This window comes from Chrysemys picta, chromosome 9 (genome assembly GCF_011386835.1).
Source record: "Chrysemys picta bellii isolate R12L10 chromosome 9, ASM1138683v2, whole genome shotgun sequence".
Classification (NCBI taxonomy): domain Eukaryota; kingdom Metazoa; phylum Chordata; order Testudines; family Emydidae; genus Chrysemys; species Chrysemys picta.
The window spans coordinates 56968400-56990470 of NC_088799.1; the positions used below are offsets into that span (position 1 = coordinate 56968400).

General features: G+C 51.3%; 1 protein-coding gene across 7 annotated transcripts in view; it reads left to right on the forward strand.

Moving 5' to 3' along the window:
* NSDHL (NAD(P) dependent steroid dehydrogenase-like) overlaps positions 1-16687 on the forward strand; it is a 31909-nt gene extending 15222 nt beyond the window's left edge. For all 7 annotated transcript variants that reach the window (XM_042858762.2, XM_065556253.1, XM_042858760.2 and 4 more), the window contains 3 exons: positions 8470-8612; positions 11254-11356; positions 12493-16687. In XM_042858762.2, coding sequence (XP_042714696.1) covers positions 8470-8612; positions 11254-11356; positions 12493-12825 — 579 coding nt within the window. In that variant the 3' untranslated portion in view covers positions 12826-16687. The remainder of the gene's footprint in view (positions 1-8469; positions 8613-11253; positions 11357-12492) is intronic.
* Positions 16688-22071: the final 5384 nt, after the last annotated feature.

Sequence of the window (22071 nt, forward strand, 5' to 3'; positions counted from 1 at the left end):
GTGCTACTTTGGGTGTCACCCACAGTCCTTCAGGTATAACAATGAAAAACCAGACCGGGCTCATGGCTCATCAGCAAAGACTAGGGTGACCAGATGTCCCGATTTTATAGGGACAGTCCCGATTTTTGGGTCTTTTTCTTATATAGGCTCCTATTACCCCCCACTCCCTGTCCTGATTTTTCACACTTGCTGTCTGGTTACCCTAGCAAAGACAATAATGGACTGTGAAAGAGCTTAGTCTTCCTGTCGACCCTCCAGGCAGCCTGCGAGTAATGGCTGCTACAACTCTGCAGAGACATGGGTCTGAGTCACCTGGTACTGGACCCCCCCACCCCACTTGGAATGCCAGTGTTTTTCCACTGGAAGACAAAGGGTTCCTGCCATACACAAAAGCTATATAAGGCAGGGCAGTGACATCATCGTGGTTCTCTTCCTCCCTGCCCAAAGAGACACTGGGAAACACTTGAAAAGAAGAACTGAACTGAGGGGAGAAGAATTGAGCCCAGGCTTGAAGGTTGTGTAGCCTGTGAGTAATAATACCTGAAGTTTCAAGCTGCAGGCCAATGCAGCAGGCTTTCAAGAATCTCTGTAATCTGCCTGAAACAACTTTTAGGGTGAGAAATTACGATTTGTAGCCAATTTCTTTAGTGAATCAAGCTCAGTTTGCGTTTTTGTTTTATTTGCTTAGTAATCTGCTTTATTTTGCTATCCCTTTAACCACTAGAGTTAATAAATTTGTTTTGTTTATTATTAAACCCAGTTTGTGCAATTTCTAACTGGGGGGGCAAGAAGGTATTCAGATCTCTCTTCACATTGAGGAAGAGGGTGAATTTTTGAGTTTGTGTTGTGCAGATCTTCCTATACAGTGCAAGACAGTATTATTTTGGGTTTATTCCCCAAAAGGGGTGTGAATGTGACTTCAGAGCTGACTTCAGTCTGTGTCTGCAGCTGGGTGTGGCCCTACGTGTGTGTGTGTGTGTGTGTGTGTGTGTGTGTGTGCGCGCGTGCTCTGCAAGAGGCTAATTCAGCAAAACTGAGAGGGAATACAGGCTGGTTGAGCAGGAGGAGGGGCTCAGTGAAACCACAGTACATCAGGTGGCATCCCAGCAGGGGGTCTAACCCGTCACACGCAGCACCCAGCACTTCGGCGCGTAGTGCACCTCCGGCACCAGGTTCTTCCTGGCAGCGGTCCCCTTTGCAGGTGCCCATAAAGAAGGCCAAGAAGAGGGACCCAGCACCAAGCAAACTGGATAAAGGGGCATTGGGCAAAAGACCCTGCTTGGCCTGCCCACCCACACTGGAGCCGCAAGGGGGCTCTGCCCCAGGGAGTACCACCCCCCCAATGCACCCCATACGGATTCCAGGGAGCAGTGGGGGAGCCAGGCTGATGGTGCAGTCAACGCCTTCTCAGCTCCCGGTGCCCGGAGAGCAACGTGCACTCCCACTGCAATCAACACCGCTTGTGATGATGGACCCGGCTAAGGCCCCTCACAAGGGCAAGCCTGCCGTGAGGCAAGGGCAAGCCTCCCAGAAGGCAAATGAGCACATCCGGTCTCCGGAGCCAAGGCAGAGCCACACTGTTGGTCTCCATATCAGCCCAGGTCACCGGTTTGCCTCTACAGGTCGCCAGCACCGCATTCCCGGTCTCTGCCCTTGCGCCTGGACTCGCCTAGCGAGAGACACTGGTCGCCTTACAGTCAGCACTGGTTGTCTTCGCGATGATGGTCACCATCACTGAGGCCTCAGGGACGCTCTCCAACTCGGCGCCTCTCCCGCTACTGGACCATTCCAGGCACTGCAATGGTTAGTCGCCAGACCCAGGCCTTGAAGATCCTGCCCTAATTTCCAGAGGAAGAGGACTTTTCCGGCACGGAGGAAGTTCAGCCCCTCACCTAGACAGCAGCACAACTGGACTCTAGAAGGTGCACCTGCTATGGCAATGCTGACCTGGCAGCAGGGCTAGTGGCTGACACAGTGGCCCCATTGGAAGGCCTGGGTATACCCGTTATGCTGATGCACCAGTCCTTGGTCGCCACATCGGCCAAATGTCAGTTGGCACCGGGTTCGGTGGTGCTGGATGCGCCGCTGGGTGCTGCGGTGGAGGAGTAGATGCCCACCCTGAGACCTCCTTTCCCTGCTGGGGAAGATGCCTTGGGCCCTCTCTCGGTAGTCCAGTCATCCTACTCCTCTCCAGATGAGGCGGTGGCAGAGGCCTACTGGCCTAGCCCACCAGATGACTTCAGAGATCATCAAGCGCTGCTCCGCCGGGTGGCCACCAACTTGGGCCTCAAGACGGAGGAAATGGTGGCACAGTCACACACTTTATTCGATGTGCTCTCCGCATTCACCCCCACTTGTGTCCCACTCCCAGTCCTGAATGTTGCCAAGACCATCTGGGAAACCCCATCCTCCATCCCGTCCACTTCCAAGAGGACGGAAAAGAAGTATTTTTGTCCCCACAAATGGATTTGAATACCTATACATCCACCTGCCCCCGGAGTCGTTGGTCATGTTGGCAGCCGACAAATGGGCTGGCCAGTTCCACCCCAAAAAATAAGAAGGCCAAGAGACTGGATCTTTTTGGGTGCAAAATTTATTCCACGGCCAGTCTCCAGTGGCTAACCACCAGGCCCTTTTGAGGTGTTATAACAGGGGTTGGCACGCGGCTCGCCAGGGTAAGCACCTTGGCGGGCTGGGCCAGTTTTATTTACTTGCTGACGTGGCAGGTTCGGCCGATCGCGGCCCCCACTGGCCGCGGTTCGCCCTCCCGGGCCAATGGGGGCAGCGAGACGCCGCAGCCAGCACATCGCTCACCTGCACCGCTTCTCGCCGCCCCCATTGGCCCGGGATGGTGAACTGTGGCCAGGGGGGGCCGCGATCAGCCGAATCTGCCGCGTCAGCAGGTAAATAAAACTAGCCCGGCCCGCCAGGGTGCTTACCCTGGCAAGCCGCGTGCCAACGTTGCCAACCCCTGTGTTATAACTTTAACTTGTGGGACTCCCTCCTCAAGTTTAAGGACTCCATGTCCCAGGAGGTGGCCCAAGAGTTTAGGGCTCTGGTGGAGGAAGGTACCGCGGCAGCCCGGTACTCCCTCCAGATGGCCGAAGATGCGGCCAATTCGTCTGCCAGGGTGGTCACCTCAGTGGTGGTCATGAGGCACAGTTCCTGGCTCCAGACTGCTGGCCTGTCCTAGGAAATGCAGGCCTCTATTCAGGATCTCCCATTTGATGGAGTTGGGCTGTTCTCCACCCAAACGGACGCAAGGCTGTACGGCCTAAATGACACTCAGGCCAGCCTCCGCTCACTGGGGATGCATACTCCTTAGTTTGCATGGTAGCCATTCTGGCCACCCCCACCGCCAAGGCAGTGTCAGCCTTGGCAGGGACCTGCAAGGAGAAAGGATGCTGGTTTTAGTTGCCGCCGCCCTTCATCCTCCCACTCACCGGCACAGCCCGGCTAGGCAAAACACCATGGGGCCAGAAGCGCTCGTTTTGATAGTGCGCTCGAGAGTGATGCAACAGTCACCTCCCCAGGTCTGCCCCACCTTTTCCTCGACCGTCTCCGTCCCTTCTGTTCGGCCTGGTCAAGGGTCACCTCGGACCATTGGGTGTTGGACATCATGTCATCAGGCTACACCCTCCGTTTTTCGGTCACCCCTCCCTCCCAACCCCCCTCTTTCCCATCCCTCTTCAGGGACCCGTCTCACGAGCAGCTCCTTGTTTAGGAAGTAAACAACCTACTGCAACAGGAAGCGGTGGAGGAAGTCCCTGAGGAAATGAGGGGGGAAAGATTCTACTCTCACTATTTCCTGATCCCAAAGACAAAAGGGGGCCTACATCCCATTCTGGACCTGTGATGGCTCAATAAATACCTCATGAAGTTGAAGTTTTGAATGAAGTATTCATCATTCCCTCCCTATATCTGGGAGACTGGTATTCCGCTTGACTTGAGAGACTCTTATTTCCATATCTCTGTCTTCCCAGTACACAAGTGGTTCCTTCCTTTTGTGGTGGGCTAGCGCCATTTCCAGTTTACAGCACTCCTCTTTGGCCTATCCTCGGCCCCATGGGTCTTTACAAAATGCATGGACCCAGTAGCCGCTTACCAGAGACCCCAGGGGATCTATCCTTATCTCGACGATTGGCTCATCAAGGGTAGATCACAGGATCACGTGCAGACCAGCCTCAATCTGGTACGAGCCACGCACCGCAACTTGGGCCTGTTAGTGAACAAAAAGAAGTCAACCCTTGTACTAGTGCAATGGATAGAGTTCATCTGGGCGGATCTCGACTCCATGCTGTCAAGGGCATTCCTCCTGGAATCCCGCTTCTGAGCCATGTCGGATGTAATCTCCCATGTGAGGGATCATCCGCTCACCACCACCTGCACCTGCCTAAGGTTGTTAGGTCATATGGCGGCCTGCACCAATGTGGTCCACCATGCCTAGCTCCATCTCCACCCGCTGCAGGTGTGGTTGGTGTCAGTCTACATCCCCAACAGGCACAACCTGGACCCGGATCACCTTCGGGCATCCCTGGCATGGTGACTGGACCCTGCATCAGCCTTGCAGGGAGTTCCCTTCACGGCCCCGTCCCCGTCATTGACTCTGGTGTCCGATGCCTCAGATGTAGGCTAGGGAGCCCACCTAGGAGGGTTCAGTACAGAAGGCTGCTGGTCGGGGGTCAACTGCTCCCTCCACATAAATGTCAGGGAGCATAGGGCGGTTCACCTGGTCTTCCAGGCTTTTCGGTCCCAGCTACAAGGCAAGGTGGTTCAAGTCCTGATGGACAACACTGCCACGATGTTTTATACCAACAAACAAGGTGGAGCCAGGTTATCAGACCTTTGCTGGGAAGCTCTCCAGCTCTGGGACTTCTGTGTGTAGCATGCCATTCATCTCGTGACAGCGCACCTCCCCGGGACCAGGAACGTTTTGGCGGATCACATCAGCAGAAACTTCTCATCTCGCCACGAATGGTCTCTCCATCCTGATGTGGTCGACCGGAAGTGGGGGGTCTCCCCAGGTGGACCTGTTTGCAACTTGCCAGAACAGACGTGCCACCTGTTCTGCTTGTTCCGGGGGATTGACAGGGACTTCCTGCTATACACCTTTCTACTCCTGTGGTCAGAGGCTCTGATTTACACTTTCTTGCTGGTGTTATTGCTCCACAATGTCCTCATGAAGGTCAAGCGGGATAAGGCAAAGGTCATCCTGATCGCCCTGGCTTGGCCTCGCCAGCACTGGTTCAGTATGCTTGTGGACCTGTGAGTATTGGACTCGATGCCACTGCCCCGTTGGTTGGATCTCCTGTCGCAGAATCACAGCTGGCTGCTGCACTTCACAGCTTAGTTGCTCCATGGTTGATTACTGAGAAGTAGGAGTGCTCGGCTTGAGTCCAGCAGGTCCTACTGGGAAGCAGAAAGCCCTCCACTAGAGCCACCTATCTGGCTAATGGAAAAGCTTCATGTTTTCACGGATTGGGCCTGAGCAGGTCTCGCTGCAGCTGATCCTGGACTACCTTGTGCATCTTAAGCTCCAGGGGTTGTCCCTTTCATCCATTAAGGTCCACTTGGCTGCTATATCAGCCTTTCACTCTCCATCCAGGGCAGATTGGTCTTTGCGTCTGGCATGACGGTCTGGTTCTTAAAAGGTCAGGAGCAGCTCTACTCTCAAGTCCGGGATCCTGTCCCTTCGTCGGACCTTAATCTGGTACTCAGCTCGCAAAAGCCCCCTTCGAGCCCTTGGTGTTCTGTTCTCTTCTGCTCTCCTGCAAGGCCTCATTCCTGGTGGCTATAACTTCTGCCCGAAGGGTTTCCGAGGTTAGGGCACTCACATTGGAAGTGCTGTATGCTGTCTTCTTCAAGGACAAGGTCCAGCTGCGGCCACACCTGGCTTTCCTGGCCACGGAGGTTTTGCAGTTTCACACGAGCCAAGACGTATTCTTGCCAGTCTTCTTTCCAAAGCCTCAGAAGTCTGAGGAGGCACATAAGTTGCACTCCCTGGAGGTCAGGAGAGTGCTAGCCTTCTACATAGAAAGGACCACACTGTTTCGCAAATTGACTCAGTTGTTCATTGAGGTGGCAGATAGGATGAAAGGTTGTCGGGTGTCCGCCCAGAGGATTTCATTTTGGATCACTGCCTGCATCTGTTTCTGCTATGATGGGCGAAGCTGCCTCCGCCGACGATTGTCACCGCCCACTCAACTAGAGCGCAAGCCTCGGCAGCTGCCTTCCTGGCCCAAGTGCCCATTCAAGATATCTGCAGGGCCGCTATCTGGTAGTCCATTCACACATTCATGTCTCATTATGTGCTTACCCAACAAGCTCGAGATGATGCTGGCTTTAGTAGAGCAGTGCTGCAAGCCGCACGACCATGAACTCCGAATCCATCTCCATGGATACAGCTTGTGAGTCGCCTAGAATGGAATAGACATGAGCAAGCACTCGAAGGAAAAATGATTACCCACCTTTTCGTAACTGTTCTTCGAGATGTGTTGCTCATGTCCATTCCATTACCCGCCCTCCTGCCCCTCTGTTGGAGTTGCCGGCAAGAAGGAACTGAGAGGGTGTAGGGCCGGCGGTGCCTGATATACCGACGCATGAGTGCGACACTCAAGGGGGCACCACAGCCGGCCCTCCAGATACTGCTAAGGCAGAAGCCTCCGACAACAGTGCACGTGGGCGCATACACTCCTAGAATGGAATGGATATGAGCAGCACCATCTCGAAGAACAACAGTTACGAAAAGGCGGGTAACTTTTTTGTCTCCTTGCTGGCAGTCTTGGCAAAGACATTAATGAGCCATAAAGAATGCACGAATATCTCTCATGTAGAGATGATGGAGACTTTCAAAAATAGAAATAGTGGTTTGCATGCACCTTTGAAAATCTCCCCTGGTGCCTTTAAAATAGCATCGTGGCACACTGATGGAGCAGTGGAAAAGATGCTTTCACAGCAGATGCTCATGCTGTTCCTGTTCTTTGCATAAATATAGAACTTTGTCTCCACAGCTGTCAAACCTGCCCTTATACCAGCAGTACCTTTGCTTAATAGAAAAGAGAGCAAAGTAAACCTGTGGCATAAGTTAGGCTATTGAAGTAGGGTATATGTTTGAGATGTGTTTTTGTGGAGAAGGTGTGCCAGAGGATTACTATGGAAAGAGCAGGAAGGTGAAACTGAGATGGGCAAAGTTAAAGGGACACTGTCAACTTAATCATATGTTGTACAAACACATTTTGTTGCCTCTGGGGCTGAGAACATCTTCCATTATGAAAGCAAAATCTTGTCTGTCTCTTGCACTTTGCATTTTCTCCCACTTGGGACACTGAAAATCCCTGAAGTCTGTTTCACATTCAAGTTCTTAGTACTGCAGGAGTTGGGTGTTAAATATGGCAGGGGACTGTTTAAATGAAACAAACCCAAATCCTTGTAGTTGGAATTAAAAAAAAAAAAAAAAGAAAAAAAAAGTATGGAAACAAGCTCAAGTTTCATAAAGTTTTCAGTAGAATTTACATTTGAATACCAATTTAAGTTGACTGTGGCCCCTTAAGCAAAAGTATTAGGCTTAACAGCCTTTTTGCATTCCTTGAAAAAACACTTAGCTTTTTTAAAAAAAAAGCTATATACTTGCTATTCAAAAATCGCATCAGAGCATCCGTTCATTTGCAAACTCAGCTGCTTTGAAGATTGATGAACTAATAGAGTAGGAGGCTTATGAATACACGATTGGACAAATCCAGCCCAATATGCCCATAATTATGCCTTTGTTTTTGTCAAAGCAGTGGAAATATCATATTTATTTGCACATACAACTCAGTACTTCATAACACATAACATGAGTTTCTTCTGGGAAAGACACCAGCTGCTGGAATATGGTAGAACATGTTGTTTGGAAACTCCTAATGGAAATAAAAATAAACTAAGTCTGCATGTTATCAGTTGGTGCTTCCAGTGGCGTGAGATGATGCTTTCTCAAAAGGTGCATTAAGGGAGCTAATGATGGAAATCTTTCGTTTATTGACGAGCTAAAGGATTTTGGGGTGGAAAAATAATTCTTTCTGATTCTCCTATTCCCCACTACCTAAGCAAGGAATGGGATGGAGCAGTGCAGTTCTAAAAGTTCCAGGGTTCCAATGTTCACCTATAGATATGATTTCTTTGTTGAGAGACCTCCTTTGCTGGCCGATCTGTGAAGTTGTGTCTGACAATGAAACTGGATGCGGCCTTGTCTGCTGCCTTCCTGACAGGAAGAGGAGTGGAAAAAAGGAGGCAATCCAGAGGAAAAAGGTGTTCCCCAAAGGCATAGATGAGCATTAGCTCGTATAGATGCTGGAGAGAGGTTTCCCCAAAAGATGCAGAGGAAGCATTTTTCTAGTGAGAAGCAGTTCAATGGGATGACGCAAGGGATGCATTTCTAAGCCATCTGTCGGTCTCACCAGTCTTTCTTGACTAACTTTTTGTCTCCCACAGGAAGTGTTAAATGCTAATGACCCAGAGGATAATTTCTTCACAACTGCCATTCGCCCTCATGGGATATTTGGTCCCAGGGACCTCCAGCTGGTTCCCATCCTCATTCAGGCAGCTAAGAGTGGCAAAATGAAGTTCATGATTGGGTGAGAGAGGCTCAGACATCTTTTTCTCATGGGAAATTTGATACCAAAGTGACATGCCCCTTTTGGAAGGGAGTATTATTAAATCTGTAGTATTAAAGATATGGATGGTGCTTCTCCAATGTTAAATCAAAGGCCCTGACTGGAGATGCCCAAGAACTAGGCAGAATGGGTGATTTAACAGTCCATCAACTTCTACACAGAACCTACTCAGGAATCATAAAAAAAAATTCCAGGAAATGATGGGTTCCCCAGCTATACCACCACTGCTTTGACCCAGGATTCATTTTGAAGAAGCCTTCTTTTTGTGGGATACTGGCACTGAGATGAGTGTGTCTCCTGTTTGAAGAGACTACATCACTTGAGCTATCTATGAACAATCTAGAACAAATGTATATAATATAACTATGTACAAATATTGCTTAATGCACTACTGGAAGGTACTAAGACTCAACAGTAATGAGTGGCATATGAGCCTTTATCAGATAGACCATCTTTAAGAGTTTGTTGTTCTATGCTAGCTTATAGTGAAGATTCTTGATCATTATGGCTAAATTATGATTGAGACATTACTGGTCAAACCAAAGATTGACCTGTAAATCAGAGAGAGGTTACATTCAAATGCCACAGCCCTAGTAGTTTGGACAGTAGTTCAAAGCTGACCAGTCACACATTCAGAATGGTCCAGTTATGTTCATCTATAATATGCAACAAGACCTGACAGAGCATGGATTGTGTTACATTAACTCATCTAGTGTTATACAATTCTTGCTTTCAACTCTCTTATTGTGATCTCAAAACTTAAATTGCATTTTGATATTCATATTGATAACTATAATAAGGTTCAAAAACTTGGCTTCCTCATTGCAAGTGTCACAACTTGTAGTGTGGAATTTAAAATTTTAGAGCAAGAAATAGTACTGACTGCCATTAAGACTTTTCTTAGACTCATATATGGTGATTTAAAAAATAAATTTCCCATCCAGCTTATGATAGATTTAATTGCATACTGGGAGGGGGAGAGGTGTGTGAGGAAGATATGTTTAGAGAGACAAAACAAGGAGTCCAGTGGCACCTTAAAGACTAACAGATTTAATTGGGCATAAGCTTTCGTGGGTAAAAAACCCCACTTCTTCAAATGTTTTTTACCCACGAAAGCTTATGCCCAAATAAATCTGTTAGTCTTTAAGGTGCCACCGGACTCCTTGTTATTTTTGTGGATACAGACTAACACGGCTACCCCCTGATATTTTGAGAGAGAGGTGTCTTGTGTGGCTTTTGTGTTAGCTTGCACCTCTGCCATCAATTAAACTTCCCCTCTCAAGCTGCTTTATGAATCATTAATCCAAATAAATTTAAGCTTTCCCATCTTATGTTACGGAAACATTTCTTGTACAGTCTCCACTTTCCTCCATCAGAAAGCTGTTGCCTCTGCAGAACTAGAAACACTCATGTATTCCCTTCCAGTGAAGAATATTTTCTTTTCTGTCTTTGTATGGCTCATTAAATCCACAGTGACTGAAAATTATAAATCATCAGGACAATTGTTTCACAAAAATTTGCGTTCAGGGATAGGGGCTGGGAGAGTGCATCTGACAATCCAGTTGTTGATTTAATGAACATAGTGGGTTAAATTCAACTCTGATGTAAGCAGGTGAAGATCCCCCTCGTTTTGGCCAGGGCCAAATTTGGATGAAATTTAAATTTAATGAGCCAGGCAAATTCATAATTGAGCAGAAAGCTTGTCCTTAAATGACCACTTTTGTGCTAGATACAATATCCATATTTGTTCTGCTTCTATGGATTGTTCCACTGATGTTCTGTGGGTCCCCAAACCTTCAGATTTCAATTAGATGTGACTGCAGGTTTTGAAGGCTTTGGACAGGAGCTGGGATGGTGCCAGGCTTGCTCTGCTCTCCTGAATAGTGATTTAGGTTTGTCTACACTAGCACTTTTATCGATCGGGGTGTGAAAAAACCCACTTTCCCATTAACATAGCTACCACCGCTCACCGGGGATGGTTTAATTATGCTGGTGGGAGAGCTCTCTCCCATCGGAATAGAGCAGCTACATGGGAGACCTTACAGTGGCGCAGCTGCAGCGGTACAGCTGTGCCACTGTAAGGTCCGAGTGTAGACAAAGCCTTAGAGACTTCTTGACTTCCCCTCTGCCCGGTGGGTGCTCGACCCCGGCCCTGTCCCACCTCTTCCTGCCCCTGCACCACCCTTGCCCCACCCCCATTCTGCCCCGCCCCCATTCCACCTCCTGCCCCCAAGTCCCCATCCCTGCCCTGCTTCTTCTCCCCACTCCTCCCCCTCCCTCCTGGAAAGTCCTGAGTGCCGCCAAACAGCTGTTAGGTTGGAGGGGTGGAAAGCGCTGGGAGGGAAGGGGCGGAGCGGGGACACAGTGTGCTGGGTGGGGGGAGAAGAAGGAGGTGAGGAGAGGGGAGCTTGGCTGCTGGTGGGTGCAGAGCACCCGCTAATTTTTCCCCATGGGTGCTCCAGCCCTGAAGCAGCACCTTTTTCTGACATCTGCAGAAGAGGTAGCTGAGAGCTCAGCTATGTTGGTTGCTTTGCCTTTTGCCACTTGCTGATTTTCAGCTGCCTTGTACGTTGAGATAAGCTTTTTCCTTTTGTGTATGCAGGGACGGGAAGAACCTAGTAGACTTTACTTTTGTGGAAAATGTGGTCCATGGGCACATACTAGCTGCAGAGCATCTTCATAAAGACTCTCCCCTGTGTGGGAAGGTAAGGTATTCTCTCCGTTGCATATGGATAGCAAAACTGGGTGTGCTCAGAGATTCCATTTCTTTGTGTCTTCTTTGTTCACACACATTTTATTCCCTTTGCTCTTCTTTCCTCTCAGTGACTTGGATAAATTTTTATTGCACGGGAAAGTGACTGCACTAACTAGAATAAAACCCACTATGAAAAAGTGCTGTGTAAACTTCCCTCAGATGCCATCTCCTCACCCCAACATGCACTGCTCTGCCACACCCTATGGTCGGGACTTAGCTGGGGTGGAGGGAGTGTGGTACCCTATCCATGCTCTGCCCACACTCCTGAAATAGCTGCATTTTTCTGCTAGTAGGATTGGCAATAAAATAGTTAATACTGACATGGAAATATTGGTCTCAATGGGATGTTAACTTTGAAGACCAATGGAGGTAGTTCGCACCTCTTAGCTTTTTTTTTTTTGGCTGCAGATTCATTCAGATGGCTGTGCATCTGTTAAAAGCTTCTTGCAACCATAAGGGGTAAAGATAGATGGACTTAAACTTACTACTCAATCAAAGCTCTAAGCACTTAAAAAGTAGAACATAGCAGTTACAAAACACCCACTCCAAAGCAGCAGAAAGTCTCAAGGTTATCTTTGGGTAAAGAATTAAGCAGTGCAACAGTCACTAATAGTCTGAGGTCTTGTCTACGCTTAAAATGCTACAGTGGCACAGCTGCGCAGCTTTAGTGCTTCAGCGTAGACACTGTCTACACCAATGGGAGGGTTGGTCCCATCGGCATAGGTAATCCACCTCCCCGAGAGGCGGTAGCTAGGTCAAGAGAAGAATTCTTCTCTCAACCTAGAGCTGTCTACATGAGGACTTAGGTTGGCTTAACTATGCCACTTAGGGGTGTGAATTTTCACTTCTGGTTTGTTGGGAGCAGTGGGTTCTCTTAACACGGGGGGGAGTTGTAGCTCCCTAAATGGCCTTTCTTGATATTAAATGTAGTTAATTTTCTTTAAGTCTGATACTAAGAATCATCAGAGCAAAGCTGCGGGTATTAATCTATTCAACAATAAAATGAAATGAAAACTAGGACTTTATAAAAATGTGTCCAAATTGTCACATTTAATCACAAGGCTTTTTTTGTGTTCTTTCTTTCAGGCATTTCACATCACAAACGATGAGCCAGTCCCTTTCTGGTCATTCATGTCCCGTATCTTGACTGGCTTGAACTACGATGCACCCAAATACCAAATACCCTATTGGGTGGCATATTACTTAGCCCTCTTACTGTCTCTGGTGTTGCTGCTGCTGAGTCCACTCATCACGATCAAACCTACCTTCACCCCCATGCGGGTAGCATTAGCTGGGACATTCCATTACTACAGTTGCAAGAGGGCCAAAAGGGACATGGGCTACAAGCCGGTGGTGAGCCTGGATGAAGCAGTGGAGAGGACTATCCAGAGCTATTCCCACCTACGCCGGGCCAAGTAAGGAAACCCAGAGAAACCCCTCTAGCTAATAAATTTAACAAGGGCATTGAAGAGAGCTGTATTCTCTGGACAGATGAACCTTTCCTCAAGCCTCTCCTAGGAATAACAAGTTTCTCTGGATTGAAGGACTTCATCCTGTAGTTGTACTAACAGCCCGTACCTCTCTGTGACTGCTTTGTGTGACAGCCTGTTCTAAAATAGTTATTGGCTGCTACTCTGTTTGAATAAACACCCTAATGTTTCCTCGTAAAATAGTGAGCTAGCACATCCAGATTCCATCCCCTGCTGTCTCTGCCCATAACTTCTATTTTGCTGCTTTGGTGACTATGCCAGCCTTTCCTAATGGCTGTGGATTGAGTAGCAGAATAGGCACAGGAGGAAGTGGGCGAGCAAGCTGCTGGACCACCTCTGGTTGCGGAGGACCCCTTGGTACCGGCTTCCTCCTCGGTGTCGCCAGACGAGGCTATAGTGGGGCCCTCTCCACTGGTTCCCCAGGATGATGCTAAGGCACATCAGGAGCTGTTAGAGGGTCGCCGCCAACCTGGGCCTCTAGGCGGAGGAGTTAAAGGAGCCCGCAGACTCTCTCTGATGTTCTCTGCCCCGTAGCTGCAGCCAGGGTAGCTTTGGCTCTACATGAGGGGGTCACGAAAATTACAAATGCCCTCTGGCAAGCCCCCTCCTCCTTGCCTCTGATCTCCAAGATAGCGGAGCACAAGTACTTTATGCCATCCAAGGGTCACGAGTACCTTTATACCCACCCTGCTCCCAATTCCCTAGTGGTAGAGGCAGTCAGCCACAGAGAGAGACTGTGTCAACTGGGGGCTACCCCTAAGAATAAAGACTCAGACTAGACCTATTTGGGCATAAAGTTTATTCGTCCTCTGGTCTATAGTTGTGGGTGGCCAGCCATCAGGCCCTACTAGGCCGCTATGATTTTAATATGTGGCAGGCCATGACCAAGTTCAAGAGCTCCCTTCCTGAGGCTTCTAGGAAGGAGTTCCAGGCAGTCCTGGATGAGGGCTTGACTACAGCCAGAGCAACTCTCCAGGCAGTGGTGGACTGGGCGGACACCGCTGCCCATACCATGGCATCAGCCGTCATGTTGGGCAGGGTTTCTTGGCTGCTCCTCTCTGGGCTTTCCTTGGGTGCTCAGCAGTCAATGCAAGACCTCCCTTTTGACGGGCACACCCTGTTTGCAGAACAGATGGACAATAAACTCCATGGCCTGAAAGATTCCTGCATGACCCTGAAAACACTGGGCTTGTACATCCCCTGCCCTTCCTGCAAGTGGCTTAATCCACAGCAGTCTCAAAGCCAGGGGAGCCACCCTCGCCAGGAGCCTCCCCACAAAAAAATCCAGGGGCTACAAGAGATGACCTGGCCACCAACCCCTGTTTACATCCCAGTCGAGCTTGACCCGCAGTTAGCAGATGGGCAAGCACCTGTTTTGAGGGTATGCCCCAGGGCGACCTACCGGACTGTTTTCTGGATCCTTCCTCCCCTCTATTTGCCAACTGCCTTTCTTCCTTCCTCCCTGCATGGGTGTCTATAACATTGGACCGATGGGTCCTCAATACGGTGGTGCAGGGTTACACCCTTCAGATATTTTCTACCCGCCCTTCCCACCCCTCCTCCCAATATCTCTTCAGGGACCCTTCTCACAAGAGTCTTCTCTCACAGGAGGTAGAGGGTCGACTGCAGCTGGGTGCAGTGGACCTCGGCTGGGGGCACACCTCAGCAGCCTCCAGACCCAAGGTATGTGGTCTCCAGAGGAGTCAACGCTACACATAAATGTCAAAGAGCTCAGGGTGGTGTGCAGAGCATGCGTGGTCTTCCTACCTCACCGATTGGGCAGAGTGGTCAGAGTCCTCAGCCTAAATGTTCTACATCAACAGTCAAGGCAGAGCACGATCCTTGGCCCTCTGCCAAGAGGCACTCCGTCTCTGGGACTTCTGCATCGACCACGGAATCCATCTAGAAGCGTGTCACCTGCCGGGTGCCAGGAACATGGTAGCAGATCACCTAAGCGGGGACTCTCACCACGAGTGGGGTGTTCCACCCAGAGGTAGCTGGCATGATCTTCCAGAAGTGGGGAACTTCACAAGTGGATTTGTTCGCCACCAGGCAGAATAGGAGGTGCCACAGGTTCTGCTCCAGATGGGGTCTGGGCAAGGGTTTCCTCTTCGACGCCTTTCTCCTGCCGTGGGCAGGAATCCTGATGTATACGTTCCCTACCGATTCCGCTCATCAGCAAGGTCCTAGCAAAAATCAAGAGGGACAAGGCACAGGTTATCATGATCAACATTGATTTGGCATGCTATTGAACTTGGCAGCAGTCCCCCTGTGACCCCTGCTGGATCGACCAGACCTCCTGTCACAGGACCATGGTTGCCTCTTACACCCCAACCTTGCATCTCTCCAGCGTGGATGCTGTGTGGCTGAATCCTGAAGAACGGACCTGTTTGGAAGTAGAAAACCCTTGACCAGACAGACCTACCTGGCAAAGTGGATGAGTTTTTCCCACTGGGCGGCCGAATGGGGCATCTCTCCATTGCATTCTTTGGTGCAGTCAGTCTTAGACTACCTGCTTCATTTGAGGAACCAGGACCTGGCACACTCCTCTATCAAGGTGCATTTGGCAGCCATATCCGCCTTTCATCTCCCCGTCCAAAGGCAGACGGTTTTCTCCCATGATGTGATGGTTAGGTTCCTCAGAGGTCTTGAGAGACTTTTTCCTCAAGTTCGGTCCCCAGTCCCTCTGTGGGATGTCAACTTGGTTCTGTCCAGGCTCATGGGCCCACCCTTTGGCCTCGTGCTCTCTGTCTCACCTATCGTGGAAGATAACTTTTCTGGAGGCAGTAATGTCGGCACCTGGCCTTCCTTAGCAAGGTGGTGGTTGCTTTCCACATGTGCCAGAACATCTTCCTTCCGGTCTTCTGCCCTAAGCTCCATGAGACTAGTGAAGAGAGGCGCCTCTACGCTTTGGACGTAATAAGGGCCCTGGCTTTCTACCTAGCTCGGACAAAGCCTTTCCATAGGTCAACTCCACTTTTCATCTCTACAGCGGATAAGATGAAGGGCGTCTGGTGTCCACACAGAGGATTTCTAACTGGATTACTGCTTGCATAAGGGCTTGTTATGAGCTGGCAGGGGCCCCACCGCCGATCGTCAGAGCTCACTCGCCTAGAGTGCAGGCATCCTCGGCAGCCTTCCTGGCAGATGTTCCGATCCAGGACATCTGTAAAGCCTGTATGTGGTCCTCGGTACACACATTCGCAGCCCACTATGCCATCACACAGCAGGCCAAGTACGATGCTGGGTTCGGCAGAGCTGTGTTGCAATCTACATGTCTGTGAACTCCTTACCCACCTCCATGGGTACGGCATGGAGTCACCTAAGTTGAATGGACATGAGCAATCACTCGAAGAAGAAAAGACAGTTAGTTACCTTTTTCCATAACTGGTGTTCTTTGAGATGTATTACTCGTGTCCATTCAATGACACCCCAGCTACATAAACGAGCTCGGGGTCATGTCCCCTTCCTCCCTCACCTGTGAACTGCTGATTAAGGGAACTTGTGTCTAACATTTCTTTGCAGTAATTGATCTTCAAGGTAAAAATGTCTGTATAATATGCTTAATGCTGAAAACAGTAAACAGCTGGGTATAATTATATTCTGTATATAGCTATTAATATTCATTATATGGGCATTCATGTTATCAAATAAGGGTTTTGGGGATGTTGTAGTAAATGGGTAGTTACATATTAACTTAGGTAAAAGAGCGTGATGTGATTAACTTACCACTTACTTGATAATTGGGTCAAGGGGAACAAGTACCGCAATAAAGAAGCCTGTTTACTCAATCTGCCTCTGGGTCAGCCTGCTCTTCATCTCCAACAGAGTGGGGAAGTACTAGTGTGTGTTGTGCACTTCACTGAGCTGTCAAGCAAGTTACTGGTTTCTAAACTGTGACATTGCTATTGCACTTCCACTTTTGCATTTTGTGTGAGGAAGCATGGGCCTGGGATTTACTCACTTCTGACCTTAGACCCATCCCTTAGCCTCTCTGGACCTCAGTTTCCCATCTGTAAATTGTGGGATACTTCCCCTGCCTTGCAGCTGTGTTGTGAGGATAAATGCAGAAGGGATTGTGAGGTGCTCAGACCCCAGGAATGAGGGTCAGATAAGTACAGAACCAATGATAGATTGGCCTGCAGATGGCACTTGCCAGCTAGAATTGTCTGCCAGCTTCTGTTTTCACCATACCACAAGTACTGTCTATCTCAACCATCAGCAGTAATTGCAATGGAGGGCTTTCCTCTCCCACTGTAGGATCATCAGGGTATCAAGGGAATGTAGCATCCAGCCAGAAGTGCTACAGGACCTGGAACATTGAGACTGGTTGGACTGGTGTAATGTAAGGAGCAGTGTGCATGCTAGAATTTTCCCTCTAAAACCCAGCTCATGAAGAGAGGAATAAATGAGAGACTGTGATAGGTGAGGTAGCCAGAGGAGGGCAAGAATGGTCTCCGTGTGCTGGTAGCTCACAAAAAGCATTTGGGAGAATTGGAATTGGACTGACCCACTCAGTACTCCCTATCGATTAGGTCACCTCACCATCTCTTCAACATAGCATCACTAGCCTTTACTTTCCAAACCAGATAGAAACCCTGCACTATGGCTGGGCTGAAGTCAGATATTAACATGGCTGAAATTGTAGCCACTAGCTTAGAGACACCTCTTCTCCACAAGGACCCAGATCCATATAGGGACTTAAATGATGCAGCGCTGAGTATCGTGGCTCCCATCTTTTAGGTGCCTAGAGAATGACAGAACACCACAGTGAGCCACAGAGCCTGAGTTAGGCTCCTAGGTTCCCTATACAATGAATGGGCACCTTAGAATGTGAGTCACAGAAGCCAGCATGCCAGGTGGGGAGCCGCCTAAAGTAGCCAATAGGAGATGCTGAGCTGAGAGCTGTGTGCTAAGTCCTGCCCCCCTCTCAGAGATGATGCCTAATTCCAGGCTGCAGGCAGGGGCCTCACAGTGCTTAGTGTTCCAGAAACAGGAACCAGCCACTTGGCATCTTGTGGTTTAAGCACCTAAGGTGTTTCCTGCGGAATGAGTCCAGCACCTGCTTCACTTCACACAACACAGCTGAAGGAGGAGGAGGCGGCACCCATCTTATAGCCCAGCAGTTAGAGCACTTGCCTAAGACATGGGACACTTGGGTTCAATTCCCCCCTCTGCCAGGCAGGGAGAAAGGGTTTGGACTGGGTTTCCCACCTATTTGGCAAGTGCTCTACAACTGAAGTGCTCCCTCAATCTCCTCTCAAAGCTGTTCCACTGTGCGTAACTGTAGTGAGTCGGTGTGGCTCCCCTCCTGCCCTGAAGAGGGGGCCCACGTGCAGGCACCAGAGTGGGCGGGACCACCACCGCCTGTCCCCGCCCCCCGGAAGTCAAGGGGCGGGACAGGAAGTATAAAGGCCGGCCGCCAGAGCTCAGTCTGCGGCCAGCCACCACAGGGAGCAGACGTGCGGCCGGGAGCTCCCGGCCAGGAGACCGTGGAAGACCAAGGCCTGGACCCTAGCTGGCCCGAGCTACCCTGGGCCCGCTACGAGGAGGAGCTGCCGGAGCCCGTTCACGCCCGCTACTGGGAGAACCCCTGGGAACCGCACCCCACTAACCCTGAGGGTGAGACTGGACCCGAACCCCTTCGCCCCTGTTGCTATCCAGAGGAGCCGCCTGAGGACCACTGGCCGGACTTCCCAGCAGAGCTACCAGACTTGCCGCCGAGCCCGGGCAGAGAGGAGCCCATGCAGGTGGACTGGCCCGATCCCGGCGCTACGAACGAGGTAGGCTTTGAGGGGGATCACGGAAGTAGCCCGGGGGTAGCCGACCCTGGTCCGGCTGCAACTGAGTGTGAGCCTATGTCAGTGTGTTGCGGTCTGGATACCCCACTGACCAGCAGCGGCAGCAACCGCTGTTAGGGCCCCGGGCTGGAACGCAGTGGAGTGGGTGGGCCTGCGTTCCCCCCTGCCACCCTCCGCTCACGGGTGGCAGGCTTCCCCCTCACCCAGCGCTCGGCCACAGAAGGCCTAGGCGTACCGTATCTGAACTATTTGCTCGCTCAGCCCTGCAACAAGGGCCTGAGCCTACTGTGTTTGCCCCGCCCTGATCCAGGGCCTGGGCTCTGAACTATTTGCTCGCTCAGCCCTGCAACAAGGGCCTGAGCCTACTGTGTTTGCCCCGCCCTGATCCAGGGCCTGGGCTCTGAACTATTTGCTCGCTCAGCCCCTGCAACAAGGGCCTGAGCCTACTGTGTTTGCCCCGCCCTGATCCAGGGCCTGGGCTCTGAACTGTTTACTCGCTCAGCCCTGCACCAAGGGCCTGAGCTAACTGTATTTGCCCTGCCCTGATCCAGGGCCTGGGCTCTGAACTATTTGCCCGCTCAGCCCTGCACCAAGGGCCTGAGCTACCTGTGTTTGCCCCGCCCTGATCCAGGGCCTGGGCTTTAAACTGTTTGCTCGCTCAGCCCTGCACCAAGGGCCTGAGCTAATTGTGTTTGCCCTGCCCTGATCCAGGGCCTGGGCTTTGAACTATTTGCCCGCTCAGCTCCCTGCAAACAAGGGCCTGAGCTACCTGTGTTTGCCCCGCCCTGATCCAGGGCCTGGGCTTTAAACTGCTTGCTGACTCAGCTCCCTGCAACCAAGGGCCTGAGCTAACTGTGTTTGCCCCGCCCTGACCCAGGGCCTGGGCTCTGAACTATTTGCTCGCTCAGCCCTGCAACAAGGGCCTGAGCCTACTGTGTTTGCTCCGACTCTGCACAAAAGAGCCGGAGACTCGGGACTAACTGACTGCTTGTTCCCATAGTAGTGAGTCGGTGTGGCTCCCCTCCTGCCCGGAAGGGTCGAGCCCCGGCTAGGACCTACTACAGTAACTAATGATTCTTCTTCAAGTAGATGTGTATCCCATGTAGGATGTGTGTGATCTGTGCACCCGGGCTGGAGACTTGCCTAGCAATACCTGTAGAGAGGCAGCACTTGTGCATGTAGTCCCGCCTGTGGTTCTATGAGGCGGCCCCCCTCAGTTCCTTCTTACTGCCCGTCAACTGGAGTTGGAGCTCTGTGTGATTTTCTTTACAATCTCTCAAATTTATATCTTAGCCTAGTTGTATATAATTAATAGTAAGTTGGTGATGGAAATGATGCCAGTACCAACGATATCAGTGATGTCGGCACTCTGTCCTTGCCACTGGTCCAGGACTTTGCAAGGCTGGTGCCTATTATGAGACCCCAGTGGGAGCATGTTGTTGAAGTCTTGGCACCATGAAGCACCACTTCTTCGAGTGCTTGCTCATATCCATTCCATTGTAGGTATGTGTGCTCACCAGTGCCGGAAGTTTTTCCCTCAGTGGTATCCGTAGGGGACCAGTTCTGGCACCCTCTTGAGTGTCATGCGCATTCACCAGTATAAGGGGCACTACCGGCTTCCTCCCCCACCCTCAGTTCATTCTTACCACCAGTAATGGTGGTGGAATGTCTCCTTGCCTCAGCAAGCCTATTCTTCTCAACTGTGCACAGTTGTGAACTTTGTATATAGTTGTTATAAAATTGTTAGTTTTAGTATAGTAGTGGGTTCTGAGTGGGACTTAGCCTAGGGACAGGGCATGCCCCTGTCCCCAGGCTTCAAACCTTGTTGTGACTGTTGCAAGATGCCCATGCCAATCAGTGATCCCCATAGAAGCTGCTTGAAGTGCTTAGAGCAGGGGAGGACAAACTACGGCCTGCGGGCCAGATCCGGCCCATTAGGTTTTCAATCCAGCCTGTGGGACTGCCAGCCCCATGGCACAGTGGGGCTAAGGCAGGCTCCTTGCCTGCCCTGGCCCTGCACTGCCACTGGAAGCGGCCGGCACCATGTCCCTGTGGCCCCTGGAGGGGCGGGGGGGGGGGGAAGAGGGCTCTGTGTGCTGCCCTTGCCTGCAGGCACCACTCTCTTTCCCCCCTCTCCCCCACCCCTGCAGCTCCCATTGGCTGGGAACAGAGCCGCCTGCCCCACCCCACCCCCAGGAGCCACTGCCAGACATGCTGGCCGCTTCTGGGAGTGGCGCGGGGCCAGGGCAGGCAGGGAGCCTGCCTTAGCTCCATTGTGCACTGCTGCCACCCCGGTGCTGCTCGACGTAAGCTGTGCCGGGCCGGAGCCTGCACTCCAAACCCCTGCTGCACCCCTCACACCAACCCCCTGCCCTGAGCCCACTAACCCCCTGACTTCAGCCCCATGCTCCACCCCTCTTGCACCTCAACCCCCTGCCCTGAGCCCCCTCCTGCATCCCACACCCTTTCTGCACCCCAACCCCTTGTCCTGAACCCCTTCTTGCACAAAGCACTCCCTCCCACACCCCAACCTTACATTCATAGCCCTGCATACAATTTCCCCACCCAGATGTGGCCCTTGGGCCAAAAAGTTTGCCCACCCCTGGCTTAGGGGAAACCCACCTTAGCGACAAGTGTCACAATTGCAAGAGTTTCAGACCGTGGACCAAGAAGGAGCAGGACATTCGTCTCCAAGCGCTCCTTATGGAGTCGGCCCTTACTCCGGCCTCAGAGCCGAGCAAATCAGACTCTACTCCTAGCATTGTGGCTTCGGTGTGGAGTGTGTCGCAGACCAGCACCGATCCCCATCCCCGGTAGCAGCTAAAAAACAAAGAAAAGCCGTGAGGGAGCGTTCTCCTACGTCCCATAAAGGGAAGGGGAGGGCTGGAGGAGAGCAAAGAGGGGCAGCTCTTCCCCTCCGGACAGAGGTCAGTCCCTGACTCCCGCTGAGTGGCCAAGCCCACTCCAGGACTCGCCTGCCATCCAGGGAGTGGCAGAAGCACTCGGCACCTGGCAGTGCCATCCACGCTGGAGGCCTTTCAGGCTGTGAGACATTCTGTCCTTGCCAGTGCTGCCCATGCCAGCTACAGACATGCCTCAGTCGAGGGGTAAACTGGCCTTGGAACCCTTCCAATGGTCCTCATCAGTATGACACCGCTCCTTGCCACAGGAGGTGCCATGTCAACGCTCACCTGAGCAATAGCACCAGCCCGCGGATGCGGGCCGTCTGGCCTGCCAGAGTCCCTGGCGTCAGTCCACGGACTCCAGGCAGTGTTCCTCGGGCTTGAGGTGGCAATCACCAGTGGGATGGCGCAGACCTGTAGAGGTACAACAGCAGTCCTCAGAGCCCCAACGCCAGGAGCGCCTGACCCGCT